The sequence below is a fragment of the Squalius cephalus genome, assembly GCF_949319135.1.
Source record: "Squalius cephalus genome assembly, chromosome: 8".
NCBI lineage: Eukaryota > Metazoa > Chordata > Actinopteri > Cypriniformes > Leuciscidae > Squalius > Squalius cephalus.
Window position 1 is genome coordinate 30,426,376 of NC_137129.1, and position 21,585 is coordinate 30,447,960.

General features: G+C 36.1%; 1 protein-coding gene across 1 annotated transcript; it reads right to left on the minus strand.

The window, feature by feature from the left end:
* Positions 1 to 12,747: 12,747 nt before the first annotated feature.
* Positions 12,748 to 19,926, minus strand: snx10a (sorting nexin 10a). Its single transcript, XM_079877945.1, has 7 exons — positions 19,748 to 19,926; positions 18,680 to 18,719; positions 17,300 to 17,386; positions 17,029 to 17,129; positions 15,156 to 15,254; positions 14,535 to 14,750; positions 12,748 to 14,232 (listed from the first exon to the last, which is right to left on the minus strand). The coding sequence occupies exons 2-7, from the start codon at positions 18,704 to 18,706 to the stop codon at positions 14,067 to 14,069; spliced, it is 696 nt and encodes a 231-aa protein (XP_079734071.1). The 5' UTR covers positions 18,707 to 18,719; positions 19,748 to 19,926; the 3' UTR covers positions 12,748 to 14,066.
* Positions 19,927 to 21,585: the final 1,659 nt, after the last annotated feature.

A 21,585-nucleotide genomic window follows, 5' to 3' on the forward strand; every position in this document is an offset into this window, starting at 1 on the left:
ATAATCTTTTTTTTTTTTTTTTTACTCTCAGTCATTTTTTATTTATTTTTTCCAAATCCCTTTTCCAATATTTGTTTTTAGACAAAACTATTAGTGGGCCGCTCTAATCAATCTATTATTTTTATATATATATAAATATATTTGTTACTACGATAGGCTAATACTGTTTTTTTGGTTTTTGTTTTACTTTTTGATACTACTACATACAGCTCTGGAAAAAATTAAGAGACCTCTGCAAAATTATCAACTTCTATATGTGTTTGGGTAAGATTAACATTTTTGTTTTATTCTATAAACTACTGACAAAATTTCTCCCAAATTCCAAATAAAAATATTGTCATTTAGAGCATTTATTTGCAGAAAACGACAACTGGTCAAAATAACAAAAAAGATGCAGTGTTGTCAGACCTCGAATAATGGAAAGAAAATAAGTTCATATTCATTTTTAATCAACACAATACTAATGTTTTAACTTAGGAAGAGTTAAATAAAACTTAGTGCTTCAGCAAGGCTGCAATCGGTCAGATTTGTCTTTGTGAAGGAAGCATGAGTCAAGCAACATACAAGGTTATCCTGGAAGAAAACTTGCTTCCTTCTGCTCTGACAATGTTCCCCAACTCTAAGGACTGTTTTTTCCAGCAGGACAATCTCCATGCCACACAGCCAGGCCAATCAAGGTGAGGATGGAGGACCACCAGATCAAGACCCTGTCATGGCCAGCCCAATCTCCAGACCTGAACCCCATTGAAAACCTCTGGAATGTGATCAAGAGGAAGATGGATGGTCACAAGCCATCAAACAAAGCCGAGCTGCTTGAATTTTTGCACCAGGAGTGGCATAAAGTCACCCAACATCAATGTGAAAGACTGGTGGAGAGCATGCCAAGACGCGTGAAAGCTGTGATTGAAAATCAGGGTTATTCCACCAAATATTGATTTCTGAACTCTTCCTAAGTTAAAACATTAGTATTGTGTTGTTTAAAAATGAATATGAACTTATTTTCTTTCCATTATTCGAGGTCTGACAATACCTTTTTTGTTATTTTGACCAGTTGTCGGTTTCTGCAAATAAATGCTCTAAATGACAATATTTTTTATTTGGAATTCGGGAGAAATGTTGTATTGTAAATGGATTTTTTCCAGAGCTGTATATGACACTCCAGATACAATGGAAATAGAATAGGAACAAAGGAACATAGTAGACAATAAAAAAAGAGCACTCTTGCTGATTGGATTTTGACATGCACGGCCCTTTGTCAATTTTCCATTAGGTGGCACTAGAGATCTTGCATTGGACTATGAAGATTTGTCAGCATTAAGATGAGGACTATATCAGGAGCTAGTAACTAATTTACTAGAAACAGGATTAACCACGTTTTGCCTTTAGGAGGGCAAGATAAACAACAAAACATTAATACTTATTCCAAGGCCAAATTAAATTTATGTTCAAAGTTAATCTACTTATGTCTGAACTTGGTCTTTTAGTGTAACAAATACCATTAGCATAGATTGTGTGGCTTTCTGTGAAACTACATGAATATCAATGATTTGAATCATTCTGTAATTCTCAATAGCTACTGAAGCTACAGGATTTGTAAACAACTAGTTTTTGCATCAGGGCTATAGCTAAAAAATTCAGGGGGGCAGGGACAATTTGCATAGGTAGGCCTCCTCTCTCGTAGTATGACGGGGCCTAAGACAGTTACTGCCTTTGTAAATAATTCAATTTAAACAAAATTAATAGTGAAAATGACAAGACGTGGCTCAGTAGCTAAACATGACACGTGTTTATGCAAATGAGAGACAGATTCTGCGAGTTCTATGAGGTTTCACTGCATGTGTCTCTGAATGACTTGAAAGATGTGAGTCAATGATGCAGGCAGCAGCGCTGAATTCATTCACTACTCACATCCTGTCTGACAGACACTCCATCATTCTGACAGCTGTCGCTTTATCGGCTTCCACTTGGCACACACACACACACACACACACACAGACACACAGAAACTGCCTGTTTTGGATAAAGGATGTGGATGTTGGAAATACTGTAGATATAAAATGGAACAGTGCTCAAGTTAACATGCTTTTTTGCAAATATGTATCTGTGTGTGTAAATGTGCATGTGTGGGTTTAGTGTAATTTATGGACAATTTTGATCCCAACAGTTAAACTTTCTTTTGGGAACATCCTCAATTACAAGAATAATTCATACATTAAATAAATAAATAAATAAATATAAACTATAAAAAATAAATCTATAACAATTAAAGATGGGGTAAGATGCACCCTTTAAAACATTGTGCCCCACTGTTGGGGAAAGTTGGCCCCCTACCTGGGGCAAGAAGCCCCCTTGCTAAACTTTTTTTACATAATGTATAAATTACTTAATAACTTTAGCAATATATACAATTTTTTTTTTAAAGTGTCATTAATGTAACATACTAAATCAACTATTTGATCCAAAATTGTATTTTGACAATTTAGGTGAATAATTGAATAACCGATCACAGACGTATAGGTACGTATATTTTTATACGTATAGGTAGACTTTATTAATCTCACACCGGGCAAATTCACTTATTACAGCAGCTTCACAAATATATATATATATATAATTTAAATATTATGTAAATATATTACTTTTTTATACTAATATTGATAAGTAAGAAGATGTGTAATATATTTATATCATAAAAAGTAATGTATATTTTATATAATGTGTTAGGGATGCACAATATATTATCATAATTGATTATTGGACAGTATTACAGATTTTTTATTTAACAGTATCTGTCAATAGTAGATATTTAACTAATAATTTAACAACACAAGGGATAGTTCACCCAAAAATGAAAGTTCTGTCATCATTTACTCACTCATTGTTCCAAACCTGTGAGTTTCTTTATTCTGCTGAACACAAAAGAAAATATTTGAAAGAATATGTGTAACCAAACAGATTTTTTTCCCCCATACTATGGAAGTCAATGGGGTCCATAAACTGTTTGGTTACCCATATTCTTTAAAATATTTTCTTTTGTGTTTAGCAGAAGAAAGAAATTCATGCAGGTCTGAAACAAGGGTGAATAAATGACAGAATTTTCCTTTTTGTGTGAACTATCCTTTTTAAATGTAATCTTTAGCAAATCACAAAATAAATATAACCATTTTAAATGTTATGCATTGCAATGTTGTGATGCATAAATTAAAACTTTTTACTGTTTTAATTAAAAATGTATTTAGACAGAATTGTTTAGAATTGACCTTTATATAAACAATTGAAGTCTATTCTATGTCCTCTTTTTAAATAGCTTGTTTGTGTAAAAGACAGGCAGCTCTACATGTAGCACGAGACGTCCAGGGGCCCTTTGGCCAGGGGGCTTGTTCCTGTGTCCTGAACTTTCTCTTCCTTTTCTCTTCTGTCTTCTCTCATTCTCACTTTACCTTATATGCTCCTCCTCTAGCTGTCACTCCCCCAGCATTCTCGCTCTCTCCTTGTCTATCTCTTTTTCTCCTCTGCGTTTTATGTGGCTGAAAGAGAGAGCACAGTCAGCACAGGAGAAGTTAATGCTGCACTATTATAGCTCTGCCATCTATTGGGGGAGCCTTCCAGCTGCTGACGGGGCGGTTTTACGCCTGCAGAGAAGCTGTCCTCTGAATGACATTGCATACTCATTGTAAATGTATTATGATAATGAGCTACAGAAGAGCACATTGTAATTATTTCGACAACAGCAGGGGGAAGCAAGTTAATAAGCTCATTCTGTAACCGCTCCTCCCCCTCTGTCTTTCACTCTCAGATCTCAGTCCTACTCAATCTGTCTTTTTCTCTCTGAAAACTTCAGTTTGAAAAGGTTTAATCAGCAAGAGCAAAATAAAAACATATTGCTGAAAAGCAAAAGCAAAAGCACTGATAGCCCGCAACATGATGTAGCGTTTGTGTGTGAAAGAGTGTGTGTGTGTGTGCACATTTAAGTGTAGAGTGATAGATGGTCGACAGGCTACATGGCAGCTCATTTCCTCCCGACTGGCAGAGAAAGATGTTACGGAGTTGCCACAGCAACTGCAGCCTGTCAGCTTGACAGACAAAAAGATCTCTCTCTGTCTCTCTCGCTCTCTTTCTTTTGTTCTCTCCTTCCCTCTTTTTCCCTTCTCAGGTAGGTGATGAAGTGCTGCCGTGAATCAGAGGATGACAGATTGATGGGAGATTTAAAAGGCTGCTGTACAGCCTAAAATTCCTATTTAAACTGACCCATGAATAATGCATTCATCTGCACTCGTCTTCACAGACACACACAAACACACAGAGACAGAAAATCTGGACAAGCTCCTGTCTTAATTAAGCAATGTTGTTGCACAATATAACATCAATACAACTATTATTTTGCATTTTATTTGCATAACCACAAAACTGCACTACACAAATTTAAGAATGGCAAATATTTATTCATCACAATCACGTTAGTTTTTCCTTTTTGTGCAAATGAATGCCCGTACTGTGACTGGTAATGGTTGCTTACTTTATGCACCAGCCTGTCAAATGAAAAGCTGTTTGCTTCTAAATGTAAGCAGGCTATGCTATAATGCAAAAAAACTGCTTTGGCATGAATCCTATATTTCCTAGGTCTGGCTGCGAATGGCAGTGGTTCTACTCCCACTCCACTGCACAAATTACTTCTGGCTCTTTGTATTTTGTTGTATGTGTGATATTTACAGATGTGATGTGGATGCAGAGACTCTTACCTTTTCTTCCTGAAGGAAATGGACCCCTCCCCTCTTCCCCCACATTGCCAGTGCCCTCTAGTGGTCCGGTCGTATTTCACGTTCTTCATTCCTCTGAAAGACCAATTTGTCTTAAGCTCTTTAAAATGAACATATCGCTAATTGCTATTCATCTTTCAGGCTTATCATGTTCCGATCATGTATTTAAAACATTGTTATAACTTGTAATTCATGTCTCAATTGGATGTATTAACGATTAGAGAAATTGTAGACTAGGCTACGTGTCTAAATCTCCTTGGGTGTGATTCCCATGTGCAAATGCTGTTGCTAAAATTACTTATGTTGGTGTAATCCATGTCTTCAGGTTGTTTTAATAATAATATTCCATTGCCTATTATTTTGACATGAATAAAAAATGTAATCAGGGTTTTGGACTTCATAGAAGAAAATTTCTTTCAGTTGTAGGCTAAACCGAACTTAAAAACACAGTTCGTTCCACTTGAAGAAAAAGTCAAATGCAGTCCTAACAGGCCCATAATGGCCATATTTAAGTTATTTTAAAGACACTAAAGGCTAGCATCACAGAAAAGAAATATATAAGTGAATCTGCCACAAACTAACCCCACTTTTGCATAGTTGGCCCTTTTAATACATCTTTACGTATCATATTTGTATATGATATAGCCCACAAAAGACCTCCTAGTAACCATGGCCTACTGCCATTTCATGCCGAAATTAAAAGCCTTTTAATTATTCTCTGACACTATGTAGCCCTAAAGAATATGCCCCACAACCTCTAAAGGCCCGCGGTCATATCGCCACGGTCATGAACTGATTTCATATGAGCACGCAGAGACAATTAAACATCATCTGCCGCTTTGCCTATCTGCTGCGAGGGGCTTCATTTAACGACCATTTGTCTCCGTGATGGATTTCCTATTTTTACCGACAGCAACCCAGTCGAGGGACGCGTGAATTATAGATGTGGGGGGGCTCAGCAGCTCGCGGTGATATACTGTCAGGGTGAAGAGAGAGAGAGGGCTCTTGCAAAAAAAGAAAAGTGGACAGCGGCTGTTTTTTTAGCTCACGTTTCTCTTGCGAAGGACGTTTATCACCGGGGTCGCAGGAGGTGATGTATCGTCGCGAGGACGAGCGAAAGAATGGCAGCGTAATTATGGCATTAAACGAGAGGCCGGACACAAAGCGAGAGGAACGTAATTTAAATTGTTTTGTTTCCCTGGAGCTGGATCCTGCCCTTGAGTGACACACTGAAATTGGAAGCAGTTATTTATGTCTTCACACTAATTGGAGAATTTAATAGGATAAGGTCTCGGTTTCGTCTGTTCAGTAGGCCTAATAGATCGTCTGTTCCTTCCTTTCTCATTTTTCTGTTTGCCTGTTTCTCTTCTCTTCTCTTCTCTTCTCTTCTCTTCTCTTCTCTTCTCTTCTCTTCTCTTCTCTTCTCTTCTCTTCTCTTCTCTTCTCTTCTCTTCTCTCTGACTTCTCTTCTCTTCTCTCTTTTTTTTCTCTGAGTGATGCCTGCCATCAGGACCCATCTGTGCGGCCCAGCCCACAAATGAACGTCATTTCCTCAACTTGTCAAGGCTGTCATACTTATTCCATTTAGCTTGATGTTAATCATGAATTCTCTTTTAATGTATTCTAATTGGACTGGCTGTTCTGCAGCATGTTTATGTGCGTATGTGTGTGTGTGTGTCTATCTCCCATCATGAATCTGAACTGAAGCGAGAGAGGGTTAGTTATTAGAAAGCAAGGAGAGAGCAGAACAGATGGTCTCCCTCGCCTTTTCTCTCTGCGTCCCTCGGCCTCTCTCCGCCATTAGTCACTCAGTCGGTTATGCACATTTGCTCTTCCCCTGTCTATCCCTCTCTTTCATTATCAAATAGGAAATAAAATTACATTCTGCTGCCTGCAGCTGCATCATGCGGACTTTTATTAATATATTTGTGCATGACTAACAGCCATTACAAGTCACTTTGTTACATCATTAACTAACCATGAGAATAATGTTTGTCACAATAAAAGCTGCTGTAAATATACTTGTATTTATTGGGTACTGTTGTGAGTGTGAGGGATTGCTCATGCCAAAGAGGAACTGTAATAGAATCTATAACCTTTTTAATGAGCGCTGATTCTGAGTTGCACTTCAGGATAATGTTCATCAGTATTTTTATTCATCATCAAGGGGAAAACCAGAAGTACTGTCCTGAAGTCGTGATAAAAGGCACCCAAAGAGTTCTTCCATGGTATGACAATGATTCTTCCTAACCAGATGTAGCCTACTTAAAATATGTAAATACTTAATTTACTGTTTTGCTGTGTACTACATGTTTGTTATAATAATTGTGCAGACATGAATCGAGGTAAACCTACACATAGGCTACTACACCCCATCAGTTAAAATTCTGTTAGATTTTAATGTAAGTGCTTTTATATAAAATTGTTTAATTATTTCCATTTTAAGTGCCTCACGGTAACCTTTGTGGTAGCAATCCGTCTGAATTGTCTTTGCACCTCTGTGATATGTGAGTGTGAGTGTAATTCGAACAACATCCAACATTCCAGTAACTCTGTCACAGACACCGCCGGTACACCCTATTAAGACTATACTATTTGCTGATTAACAAAATTAACTGTAAACTAAAATTTGACACATTCTGGTCATTGCAACATCTCCATCATTTAGCTATATTATTGGAGCTTCAATTTCAACATTTTTGGAAATATTCAAATATTATATAACAATTATTAAATTCACAGTAATGAATCCACATCTAATCAACATTAGAAATCATTCATGGGGGAAATCAACATTATGCTACAAATATATCATTGCTAAATGATATGATATCCAGTACAATATCAGTTAATAATTAACACATTTCAAGTTTGATGCTTGGGAAACACTTGTATACACTTGTATAGCCTACACATAGGGCCATCCACCCACCGCCCCTCAAATAAATGACTAAATCCTTAAAAATCCTTTACCTTTTTATTTTTATGGGTGATTTTCCCCAAGCTGCAGTAGGGTATCATACATGCCAGCACACTCCTGAACTCAGTTGTCATAGCAACAGAAACCCCACCTGCTCAGTAGCTGTCAGCCCAAGGTTAAGAGCCAATAAACCAGAGAAACATAGCAATTACTGCACAATATAACACACATGCACATGCACACACACACACACAAAGTAATCCATCTGTTCCTTCTCCCCAGTTGATCAGTAGCAACTGGGTTTGGATTAGGTTCACCCATCAGGGTCCATTAAGGAGTGTTCATTTAGACCGGTTATGGCAGTTCAACCAATGAGCACCAGGGAAGTCTTTACGGGAGGTTTTTTGTTAATACCCTTGGCAATGGAGTGACCGCCATGTGCTATTTCAAAGCAAATGATTAACTTGACAGGTAAGGGTAATCGCAATGGGGCATGTTTTGATGTAACCTTAAAAAATGAAACCCATATCATAATATAAACATAGCTCATTTAGAAATCCCGCCAGACCTAAACAGATTAAAGTTTTCACATTTGCAACAAACACACCATCCTCATAAAATGAACATTTTATTTGGCCAATAGGCTTAATGTAGTTTCTGATATTGGGTATAAAAGGGCAGAAGTGGCTGATTTATCACAGTCTCTGTTGATGGTTAGCTTAGCAGACAGCCAGTAAAAATGGCCAATCCTTGTCATCTCAGATATCAAAATCAGACGAGGCAGTGATTGGTGGGCTGAATAGAGAATATGAGCGTGTGACCGCACTGGAGGTGCATTTTATTGCTGTGTGTGAGGAACGATTAGCTGGCGTTGCACAGCAAGAAGAATCCAATTCGATCAGTTGTTTAATCCATCAGCCTGTATGAGTTCTGATCACTGTATTGACGAACCGCAGGGCAATGACAGCCGTTCAGTGGTAATACAAGACTCTGCTACTGGCCTCTGGGACATGGCACTCATTTAAGTGGATTGTTTTATAGAATATTAGAAAAATGAAACAAAATATGACTCCAGTTTAAAGAGCAAGTCATTCAGAGTGATCAGATCCTCCTAATTCCTTGCTTTTCCTTAGATCTGGCTCCGTCTTTCCTTTTGGCCATATTCTCCCCTCACTCTCCTTCTCTCTTTGTTTCTCTAAGCCTCCATTATCGGCTGTGGGTAGTCAGGTAATCAGTGCTGATTAATTCTCTTTATTGTTGGTCGTTTGTCTGCAGAGTCTGCGCTGTCTTTTCTGCTCAGCCTCACTATGAAACAGCCGGTGATAAATGACCGTCTCTTCTCTCACCCAACCCCACTCTCACCACAGCAACCCCTGCTCAGGCTAAGTGCTTCTGATTAGTGACCCATGACTTGAAGGTAGAGGTGGCTCTTTGTTTCATATCCTAATGCGACATGTTTTGCCCCCCTACCGTGCCCTTAAGGACTTATTTGGTGCTGAGATGCTATCTGGATACATTATAGACAGTCCTGTCATCGCTGGTCATGAACAGGGAGATGAAAGAGATGATTGCGTGTCTTTATGATTCATGAGTAATTAAAACATTTAACAGTTTGCCTGGTTTTTGTATTGGTTTACATTTATTGTTACTATCTATCTATCTATCTATCTATCTATCTATCTATCTATCTATCTATCTATCTATCTATCTATCTATCTATCTATCTATCTATCTATCTATCTATCTATCTGTCTGTCTGTCTGCATGTTTTATTTGTATTATAATATTTATGATTATTTTTGTACTGGTTTATGATTACATATGTCATGTGAAAAGAACCCTATTGAATTCTATGGTTTTACGTATCTGGACATAATAATAAAAAAATCATCTGGTTCTTGTGAGGTCTAAAAATTAGGTAAATACAACCTCAGATGAACAACACATGACATACTACACTGTGTCATTATTTATATAACAAAAATAAAGCCAAAATGGAGAAGCCATGTGTGACAAACTAGTACACCCTTACTGCTTCCATTTTAAGAGGGTAATAGCAGTCAGGCACTGCTAATCAAATGCCTTTGTTTAATTGATCATCAGCAAGTGTGGCCCACTCTATAAAAGCTGAAGTTTTGGCAGTTTGCTGGTCTGGAGCATTCAGGTGTGCCAAGGAGGAAAGACATCAGCAATGATATTAGAGAAGCAATTGTTGCTGCCACCAATCTGGGAAGGGTTATACGGCCATTTCCAAACCATTTGAAGTCCATCATTCTACAATAAGGAAGATTATTCACAAGGGGAAAACATTCAAGACAGTTGCCATTCATCCCAGGAGTGAACATCCCAGCAAATTCACCCCAAGGTCAGATCGTGCAATGCGAAAAACCCAAGAACTACAACTCAGACTCTACAGTTCATGACAGTACAATTAGAAAATGACTGGACAAGTATGGATTGTTTGGAAGGGTTGCCTAAAAATAATAATAATAATAATAATAATAATAATAAACATGGCTGCACGGCTTAGGGTTGCAATTTGCACCTGAACAAACCACAAGAACAATGGAACAATGTCCTTCGGACAGACGAGACCAAAGTGGAGATGTTTGGCCATAATGCACAGTGCCACGTTTGGTGAAAAGCAAACACAGCATATCAGCCTAAACACCTCATGCCAACTGTCAAGCAAGGTGGTAAAGGGGTGATGATTTGGGCTTGTTTTGTAGCCTCAGGACCTGGGCACCTTGCAGTCATTGAAACGACCATGAACTCTTTGCATACTAAAGTAATGTGAGGCCATCTGTCCAACAGTTAAAGCTTGGCCGAAATTGGGTCATGCAACAGGACAATGATCCCAAGCACACCAGCAAATCTACAACAGAATGGCTGAAAAAAGAAAAGAATCAATGTGTTGCACTGGCCCAGTCAATGTCCAGACCTCATCCCGATTGAAATGCTGTGGCAGGACCTTAAGAAAGCCATGCATAAACAGATGCCCACAAACCTCAAAGAAATGAAGGGGGATTTACAGTTAAAGACCCAAGGACCAGGTATGATTAATTAAGACCCGGAGTCAGAAGTGCAGTCAATTTAAGACAAGAGTCAGAATTATAATAAATTAAAGAACATTTTTACTGAAGATAGTTTGCAGTTTCATCAGGCAGAAGTCAGCCTCAAGACTCACAAGGAGTTCGTAGGCTGCTCCGCTTACAGTTACAAAGATCACAGCAATTATACCCTACACCAAGGTCTAAGCTACGTCCTTGCTTCAGGTTCAATGGTTCTGATTGGCAAAGAAATAGATAAACATAGTAATTTTCCACACATGGACAGATAGACTAAAGCATATCTCCATCGATTATGCGGCTGGCACTCAGACCCTGAAGTTAGGCACGTCGTGACCTTCCAGGTTGCAGATCTGGGTTGCTGGGTGCCAACATGTCGAAGAAAACAAGTCAGTCCATCTCCAATAATGCCATTTGATCCTTAACCTGAAACCAATAATACTAACACACACAAAGACACACAGCTTCTTCAAGGCTGGATTTGGCCAGGCTCTAACTATAAACAGGAGAGCCTTCTTAAAACATCAAGATAATACGTTCTTTCTCTCAAGGAGAGGACACTTTTAATCTAACTGGAAAGTAAGGCTTTAACAAAGAAATGGTCCCTTAAACTATAGACTTCAATGACCCCTGTGACAATAGTTGTCAGAGTAGAAAAGCAGATGTATGTATTTACACATGTTGAAGACCTTTCTCAAACACAAAACGAGTCCATATTTAATTTCTGGAAGCCCACTTGCAAATGAGCAAGCACTGTTGGGCCTTCAGTCACCTCTCAGATATTTCAGACATAGAGAAAACACAAAATTTCAGTAATCACACTGGTAACTTCTATAACAAAGTAAAATCTCATAAGCCTAGAGAAGTCATTCAACTCATGTGATATTTAGAAGGAAAAAATATTGATTAATACCTTGATTATAATAACTCATTAGATATATATTGAAGCAGCAGTGGATTCCAGAATCCACCCCTTCAATGTTGTAAAGAACAGTGGGCAAAAACTTCAAAAAATGATGTTTCATTATACAAAGTTCAGGAGGAGCACGTTTAAATAATCAATCCAATCAACTTGCCATTTTTGTTACAGTTTTTTTATTCGCTTTGGTACTATTTTCACAAGTAAGGTGTACATTTTCAAAACTCTTAGTACAAAAATCCAAACTGATCACACTTAGACATTCTTTTAAAAACCCGATGTCATGCTTTCATTATATACACATTTCAGTCCACATAATCATTGTTTCAATTTCAAACACAATATTATTGTAAAATGTAATGAGAACATTTGGTTTAATCGCCGAAATACAACAGTATAATCTTCTTTCAATTTAGCACATTTAACAATCAGTTAATTCAACAGCAAACAATACAAGATACATGTTTCAAAATCACCTTTATTGCTGAAATAATTACAGTAATATAAGCTAGTTGCCACATTAGAAAATACACTGACATTACCTAACTTATGTAATAGAATCCATAATGTTTGTAATAGTATCTATCTAGTGTTATCAAAAGGTATGAAGTTATGAAACTGCCATGGTTCGAACCTGTACGAAAAGAGATGAAAATCAAAAGTTTGATAATGGCATTATGAAAGGCAGTTACTGTGAATGAAACACTCTTTTTGTGTTGTGAAAAGGATACTTTGTGATTTTGTGTATTGTACTAACACAATTGAAAATGTGCTGAAATGTTTGAAAAAAGTGCACTTTTGATGATCTGTTGTGATATTAGTACTATGAGTTTTGAAAATGTGCACCTTACTTGTGAAAATAGTAATAAAAAAAAAAAGAAAAAAAAAACAACTGTAAATAAATAACTACAGTGTAGTATCATGTGCTTAGGTTGCGCCTTAGGTTGTATTTACCTAATTTTAAGACATGCTTAAAACCAATGATTTTTTTTTATTATGTCCATACTTAAAACCGTAGAATTCAAAAGGGTGTCCTTTCTTTTTCACATGACTGAAATTTTTTATTGTATTTTTATAATATTTGTGCATTGATAATATTATTATATATTATGTAATATAGGCCTAATAAATATACGCTATATAATAACAGACAGGGTTTAGTTTTGGCACCAGAGTGATGGTGATTGGCAGTGGCAGAGATTGGTGGGCTTTTGCGATTCTAGTGATCTGGATGACAATACTGAAAGTGTTTATCGGCTGCTGCTAGATGCTGATGAATCTACACCTACACAGATCGAACATAACCCCAATCTGACCACCGGTGTCAACAAAACATTTCTGTCAAAAACTTCACCCCTCATTTATAGACAATTTAATCTCTCCCCTAAACAACAATTAGATAGCCTACTGAAAAAGTGCTGTGTTGTGCATGGAGAGAGAGAGAAAGAGAGACAGACAACCATTTAGCATGTGGCAGGTTAAGTGCAACATCCACCCTTAATATTTCAAACAAGTAGTCCATGTTAGAGGAAAGGTAAGCTTGTTGCATCCAGCTCTTATGCACCAATGACCTTCGCAATATTAATATGTTGCCCATATGATGATGCCCTTTATCCTATAATGATCAAACTTATGATCATGTTGGCTTAACAAATGAAATGCATTTAATATAATTTGAATGGCTCATGTCATGTGAACAACAGGCAGAAACTAGTCTCTTTCTCTATTTGAAAACTTATTTAGTGTTTGTTTTATTTAGATAATACGTTATCTCTAGGCATTTCATGAACAAATTCCATTCACAACTAGGATTTAAAAAAAAAAAAACATTTATTCATTTAATGCTGAATATACACCACATCACAATAAAATAAATGTACTTATAACACTTCCCTCACACATTTACATTCTTCAACACTCATTTTCAGCAATGTCAATATAAGATTTTTTTAAGAAACATTTAAAGTAATAAATGATATTATTCAACTTACTGATATTATTTTAAAATCTGTTAAACAAACGCACATCTGTACAGAAGAAAATGCTGAAGAGAGATTTTAAAAAGGCACACATTAAACGCATACAGTGGACACCTGAATGATAGTATCAAGAAAAACAGGAATGATGAAGTCATACTGTAATTCACTCCTGTCTACTTTACTCCAATTGTTGTTGTTGTTTTATTTCCATGTCAGTACTTTAGTTAAGGAGGATGATTTAATATGAAGCCATGAAATAAAAAGATATTTTATACATAGAAAAAAAAAAACAGCATGGACACAAACACAACATGTAATAAAAAAACTTTTTTCACTTATCCATCCAAATAGAACTCTGGAGGCTGTAAGCAGCAACAGGGGCTCTCTTTGACAAGAGTATATGTATGTGCACATCTCTTGAGTTCACATAACTGGGTGCACATGCTGTGGGTTGCTAGGAGACGAAGACAGGCTGCTAAAGAGTTCTGCCTCAGGGGTCGTGGCTTGAAATTCATGGGCAAAGCTCTCGTTATGGGAAGAGTCTTCTTCAACAGGTCCTATACTATTGCCCAAGCCAGAGGATGTTGTACTGCAAAAAGAAATAAATTGCCACACAAAGTCAATCAGACAGGAATATTCATGTTGTGCATCACAATATTTGTACAGATGTATTAAATGTAATACATACATAAATTTAATCAATCTACACATTTAAATGCCCCTTTTATTTATTAATGGCCAAATGTCTCTTTTTCTCAACATCTACCAAGTTCTACCATGGCTTGATCATAGATGAATAAAACATTTAAAACACCCAATCTGTCTCGTTTAAGCAATTTACATATCTAAGTAACACTGGGTTTATGATATTTATGAGACAGAGGTGCACACCTGTCACAGTCTGAGTCGCAGCATGTTTTGCTGTCTTCTTCTTGATGCGGTTCCTCCACAGGGAAACGTGCATCGCCGATACATCGCTGGATTGCCTGTGCAACAGTGTAATGTGTCAGTCCGTGTGCACAAGCGTCCATTTTTGCAATGCTCAGTTGTGACTGCAAGAACAGGTGCAGTCGACTGTCTGACAGCAGTAATGGCGTCTGTAGAACTCTATAAACACAAACAATTAAATAAAACTACATGGAGTATAATGAGTTTTAGAAATTGGTGATGAGGATTTAAATTCTATTTAAAGAACTATTTAAAGAAGTGCAAAATATGAAGTGGCTGTGCTGACTTAACTGTTAATTTTGACAGAATAAATATTAAAAAGAGAAAAGAATAAAAAGGTTTCCAATAAAACAACAATAATGCTATACAATGAAACACTGCATTGCTATCTACTATTTACAGCAGCTACTAGATGGCAAAAATACTGCATTTCCTTCATGTCTAATCTAGAATAGAATGTATTAAATGCTGAATGTCCAGAATTATTTTTCAAATTCCTTTTTATCAAGTTAATCATGACCAAAAAAGGAGACACAGTGTCAAGGAGTGCCAGAAGAAACTCACGCCTCAAGAAACTGTTGCAGCCCCTGCATCCGTTGAGTGATCTGGCTGTCATTATTGAGATTGAAGAAAGGATTCCAGGGAGGAAGTTTAGGTAACTCTCTACAGAAACAAAAGACATATTGCAAAGAAAGGGAGAGATTACACTCATATCCTTAATCAAATTTATACAGTGACTTTATGGCCATGTTTACACCTGGTATTAAGATGCGTTTTGGTCGATCGGATCACAAGAAGAGGTAACTAGATGAGTCTAAGACTCTGCCCTCTAAAATGGCTGCCCTCACCTTTTAAAGACCCCCTGTGGTGTTTTTAATGTTGTTTATATGTTAATGTGGTGTTTTTAACATGCTTTAAGACAAATCATGTGCAAATTCATAAGTCAACACCATTGCTGAGAATTTTCTCCTTAAAACTGCAGTGAAAAAAGACGCGGTTTGAAATCACGGTGTTCCTTGCGTCACAGACTACCTTGTAACCAATCCCATCAACGAGCTTACGGGATTTAGCATACCATCATTATTACTATCCTACGAAGCAGTGGAATCTAAGGATGCTGAGTTTTAGAAGGCAGACTCTGAGATGGTGAACGGGAACATAGTTTGTGTAACATTAGCAAAACATTATTAACTTTGCTAACGTAGTCAAGCAAAAGGCTAATCATATTAATTACTGTTATGTGTCCGACGTTGTAGAGAGAGATACATAAAGCGCATTAGCATTCTGATACATCTACTTGCAGACGAGCCTGTATGAGTGAGTGAAGGCGGGGCTAATTTGCATATTCCGCGTATTCTAAATGAAGCAAGGGTGTAGAGATACATTCAAGTATTTAAGGCATGAATACAACAATTTCACAGGGAATTTTTTTTAAATATGCCATTTTAGTGATCAAAGATGAGTTTTAAGGGATAAAATTGACTACAGAGGGACTTTAAATCACCCAATAGTGAGCCTACAAGGGTGAAGTCACAGCAGCATGACACCAATCATGTAACGTAATTGTAATAAAATCAATTAAGACACTGAAACATTTTTTTAAATGGATTTGCATTGCGGAAAATTATCACAAATTAGTGTTGATGCTTCTGAATCCTTTTCTATTGATATACGTCTCTTAATTTATAGTTAGAGCAATGACGTGAACATGAGTTCTATCAACGGCTCCAACAACTCCAGGAAAGATTGCAATCCTAATAAAGTGACTTGCTTTTGCCACATGGTTTGAAGATCAGTTGGAAAGTCAATGAACTGCCATACAGTAGTGTCAAAAAGTGTTCTAGCCTAGGAAAATTATCAGCTTCATCCTTTATCCAAATATTATTAAAAATGTGTTAAAGATTTTATAAGCATAGTGCTCAGTTTTGCTTGGAGTCAATTGTTTTTTATTTGTGATAACGCAATGAAACGTGCCAAATCATGAAAAGAAATTATGAACACATGCAAAAACAAGAGAGAATCAGTAAAAAATATGAATTATTGATTATGCTGTTGTCAATGTATTTTTTGTTTTTCTAAAACCTTTAGCTGTATTTTGCCTTTTCTGCAGCAGCTTTCGTGTCTGCTGATAGCCACAAGATGCCGCCGAATGCTGTGAGTGTGCGTTAGAAATCAGGAATGGTGAGAGAACAATGTGCTTGGTAAGTTTGTCTTCAAACCAAACTTGGGTCTTTATCCGACAAAGTTTAAATCCCATTTGGATAGCGAGCTTCCCATAATGTTTACGTATCTTAATACTAGGTGTAAACAGGGCCTTTAAGACCACTAATAAGACCAAATGCCTATGCAGTACTGTTTTTTTCTGCATTACTTTTTTATTTTAAATAAAAATATAATATTGTATTGCCCTGAGTGTGATATCCTCAAATGTACTTACATGAGCAGTGCGTTGTTCTGCAGTTTCTGCCGCAGCCAAACAAACTCACTATACCTCCTCCTCACACAAGAGGTCTTCTTACGGAAACACATACTATTGGTCTAAAATCAAGAAGAATATATTGAAACTAATGTTCACATTGGTAAACGTGTGGCGATGGAAAAAATATATACACAGATAGCAAGCCAAACATCCATTAGAAAATAAAGTCTGATTAATAACATTTCCCAGTAACAACAGTGCAATGTAAACATGTGGGTACTGCACTCACATGAAGACAGATCTCATAGTTGATGTACGTGTGCCAGAAATCCTCCTTGTGTACCTGAGGATCTCGTACCCATACACTTATAACCTCCTGCAACAAGAGAAACAGTCAGTGTTAGGCGTTTATGATCACTGAAATGTTTCAAATTGAACAAGGAAGTGACTCAGCACAGCAGAAAGTGTGCTTGTACTTTTTACCATTATGAGTTACAGTTTTACCCCATTTTAAGATAAGTGTTGCTTCAGACTCTGCCCTTTCATTCACCTTCCACACTAACTGGAGTTTTGAAAGGGTATTTGGAATTTATTTGTAATATGCAATTGGAATTTCTCAAATCAACACTCTTTGTTGTACCACAGCCAACAAACCCATTTGAGGTCAAACAGAACACTTCCCAAAAATACCCTCTAAGACATTTCAAAGGGTTTTTACAGGAACTCACTGGCAAAACAGAACAATTTCCTGTAGCCAATATATACAAGCCATATGAATAGGCTTTATGCCAAACGTCACATGAACAAACAGAAAAACAGGTCTCATCGTATCCGCTTGTCAGAGAAAGTGTTAACAGCAGTATGAACTGATGGCGATATCAATGGACTTTTATGCAAATCAGCTAACCTAGCTAGTTATTGTTATTGTTGCCATTTTATTCAATTTTAATATCTGAATGTTAGTGAGAAGAGAAGAAAAAACATTTTTAGATATCAATGTCCATACGTGATGAACATTGTTTATGCTCATCTTTGCTCGCTCCTTTGAAGGCATCTTGAGTAAAACAGCTCTATATTTAACAAAGCACACAAAAGAATATGGAAGAATACAGAAGTTTGTTGCGCATAACCCATGTTGCATCTAATCTTAGAGACATTCATTAAAGTTATTATTTTTGAATAAACATATCCCAAAATATAAATAATTTTAATGAAAACTAGTCTTTATAGTATTACAAGGTCGTGAAAAGTCATTTGATAAACAAATGTCAACTATTGCCAGTGAAATTATGTGCTGCCAGTTTCCTCTTCAAAAATTCCAGACAAAGGCATGATACAATTGCAGTTCAGTTACAAAGTGTAATTAAAAACTTTCCACCAAAGAGACTTTCATTTTCTTTCTCTCTTAAAATGATCAAGTCAACATTGATCTAAAAAGGCATTGGGATAAAAAGTTACTAGTTAAATGCTGCAAACATTTAATTTTAGCAAAACAAAATAATCCATTTGAGTAGACTTAACTTATATTTGAATATAATTTTGAACATCAGAACACCAATCACAAGATGAGACTCATTTCAAATGACTCTTTTTGAAAGTTGTGTTTTCATTTAAAAAAAAACCCAAAAAACAGATGAACATGAAATGTAAAGAAAAACAAGACACTGACCTTCTTCACAAGGCTTTCACTTTCCATCTCAGAGATTTGACTGGAAATATAAAGAGACTGGTTTTGAGCGTTGGAACATTTTAGTAGGCAACTTGGATTGTTTTGATTCTCTTGGACTAAGACTAGAGAAAATAGGAAATGGTCTAAAAATGACAACTAACAAGTTTTACAGTGTTATAACTGTGATTCAAGAGCTCAACAAAATTATGAAAAACCATTTTGATCGACCTGATATAAATCAATGTGAAAATAAAACACTTCACTGAAGTAGTTAAGCAGCAATGCTAACTTTTCTACTGAGCAGGGCAGCAAGTCTCAGTGAGGAATGGGGTAATGTCAGACATTAAAACAATAAATCAATCGTATCTAAAAGCAAACCCTGATATTCATTTCAACTCTTTTAATGAAATCAGATTTTGCTGTGCATGCTGCTTAGTAATGGCATGCGGAGTAAGAGAGAATCGTCTAATGTGAATTATAAAGCTGACCACTTTTCCTTATTTTGTGCATCCTAAAATGGAAGTCCCATTAGCATTAGTCCAAACAAGCATGCCATCTGTGACTTTCATTGATACTCAAAATAATTGTTATGATTTTCACTATGATTATAACTTAATTACTCTTTAGTTCCTCTAGTAGTACTCTAGGAATCCCAGACTAATTGGCCAGCAGACAGCAAGTGACCCTAAGCACAACAGATTTATACATTGTGACCACTTAGAAATAAACCACTTAAAACGGCTATATGTTCAATGTACAGCAAAAATATAAAAGAACAAAATCGAAATATTTTTTTTTTAAAAGAAACCACTAGTGGTGGCGTTCAATTAAAAAAAAAAACTTTAACTGCAGTGTGGAAAAAGAACCATGCTGCGGTAATGTTCTGTTAGAAAATCTCGCTGAACGGTTACAGTTTAGCGGTAGCCTACTTCGTATCAACAACACAAACGTTTTCTGCCGTTTCTCTACTCTACTTTTTCGTTAACATTCATTATAGTAAAGCCTATACGTTTATTTATAAGTTCACGTCATAAAATGAGATAGGCTAAATTAATTTGTTATTCTCACCTTTTCTGTCGTGTTTTATGCCTTGGTGTTTTGTAACTCTTCCGCCGCTCTCCAGGTGCTCCTGAGAGAGTAATGTGATCAATGGCAACAAGTTCGCGTGTGGGGATTCCTAGAGAAATGAAAGTTTTTTTCCGGGCTTTGACTTTGACATGCGCATGCGCGGCTCTCAACACTGAACATACTTCTCGTCACTTACGTTTATTGTAAGTGTAAATCAGCAGGTGCTTCACCGTTATTATTACACCAAATAAAATATGATAATAACAATAATAATAATTATTATTATTATCAATAAACAAATATTAGCCTACAAAATATGTGCTTTGGTATTGATTTATAAGTTCATATAAGTTCAATATTTATTTCTAGTAGCCTACTCTAAGCCTTGATATATAGAGACCTCTTTATAAATATAACAGCTGTTTTTAATCTATTTTTAACTTGAGTTTGTTGTTAAAGGAACAAATTACCCAAAGTTTTACACTGACACTGCCAATTGCTCAATAAAAAAAGAAAAGAAAAGAAAAGTTCTAGCAAAATTATATTCGAAAACTGTTCCATGGAACCAGCTCATCATTTGTTAATCCATATCTTGAAAAACAGGTTTTAAATGCTTTTTTTGAAAAGATCATGTACAGACATGCTGAACATTCACAATGATAAGCTCCCTCCCTAATACACCCAGAACCTAGGCTATAACTGGAACAAAGTTACACAAAAATGGATCATTTAGAAATCATGATGGTTATGATTTAACATATTTACATGTTTCCATTTTATGACTTCATCCCAAACATCCAATGAAGCAAATAATTCCAGTTCGTATAGATGCGGGAGAAATCATTGCGATGTTCTGCCCATGGGATATCCTTCTGGAGATCTCAGCATTAGACACAAATGGCTATAGTTTTATTTTATTTATTTTTTTATAAATAAAAAATCAGTCTGACCTGACCTGACCTGATCAGTCTGACCTGATTTTTGTGCATAGGCTATTGTTTTGTTAACCTGTGACAATGTAATGCAAAGAGGAACATTGCAAACTAAATGGGACCTGACAGTAAAACCACAACCCATAACCGTTATTGGTTCACATGCAAAGTCAATCATAGACAATCATAGTAGAGGTCATTTACATGTAGAAATATTAAATAGTCTGGTATAGAAGCAAAAATAGCCAGTAATAAATAAATAAATATTGTAAGGAGAATGTCTCTTTTTATCATTTCAGTTTCATTATTAAAATCTAACTAAATGTCAGAAGCCAGGTCACATGACAGTCACTCACCGCAATGTGGACTGTGACTGGCATATGACAACTATCTCAGCATCTCTCTTTACTGTGGTATGTGCACAAGACCTGACATTTTCATTTGGCATCAATGACTTATTTTCAACATCTTAATTGTTGAAATAAGTGTCCAAAACGAGCAGAACAACTGCTATATTGCAAAACAAATAAACTAGGGCTGTCAAACGATTAATCGCGATTAATCGCATCCAAAATAAAAGTTTGTTTTTACATAATATATGTGTGTGTACGGTGTATAATTATTTTCTATATATAAATACACACACATGCATGTATATATTTAAGAAATATTTGCATGTATATACTGTGTATATATATTTATATTATATATAATTTATATTATATATAAATATTTTATATATAAATAACACATTTTTCTTAAATATATATGCATGTGTGTGTATTTATATATAGAAAATAATTATACTCCATACACACACATATATTATGTAAACACAAACTTTTATTTTGGATGCGATTAATCGCGATTAATCGTTTGACAGCCCTAAAATAAACATCACTTTTT

Excerpts from the sequence above, each read along its gene's own strand:
- snx10a (XM_079877945.1), bottom strand. The coding sequence starts at position 18,706 with ATGGAAAGTGAAAGCCTTGTGAAGAAG. Across the intron at positions 17,387-18,679 it reads GTGAAAGCCTTGTGAAGAAG|GAGGTTATAAGTGTATGGGT; the intron begins GTCAGTGTCTTG and ends CTCTTGTTGCAG. Across the intron at positions 14,751-15,155 it reads CTGCAACAGTTTCTTGAGGC|AGTTCTACAGACGCCATTAC; the intron begins GTGAGTTTCTTC and ends TTGTGTTTATAG.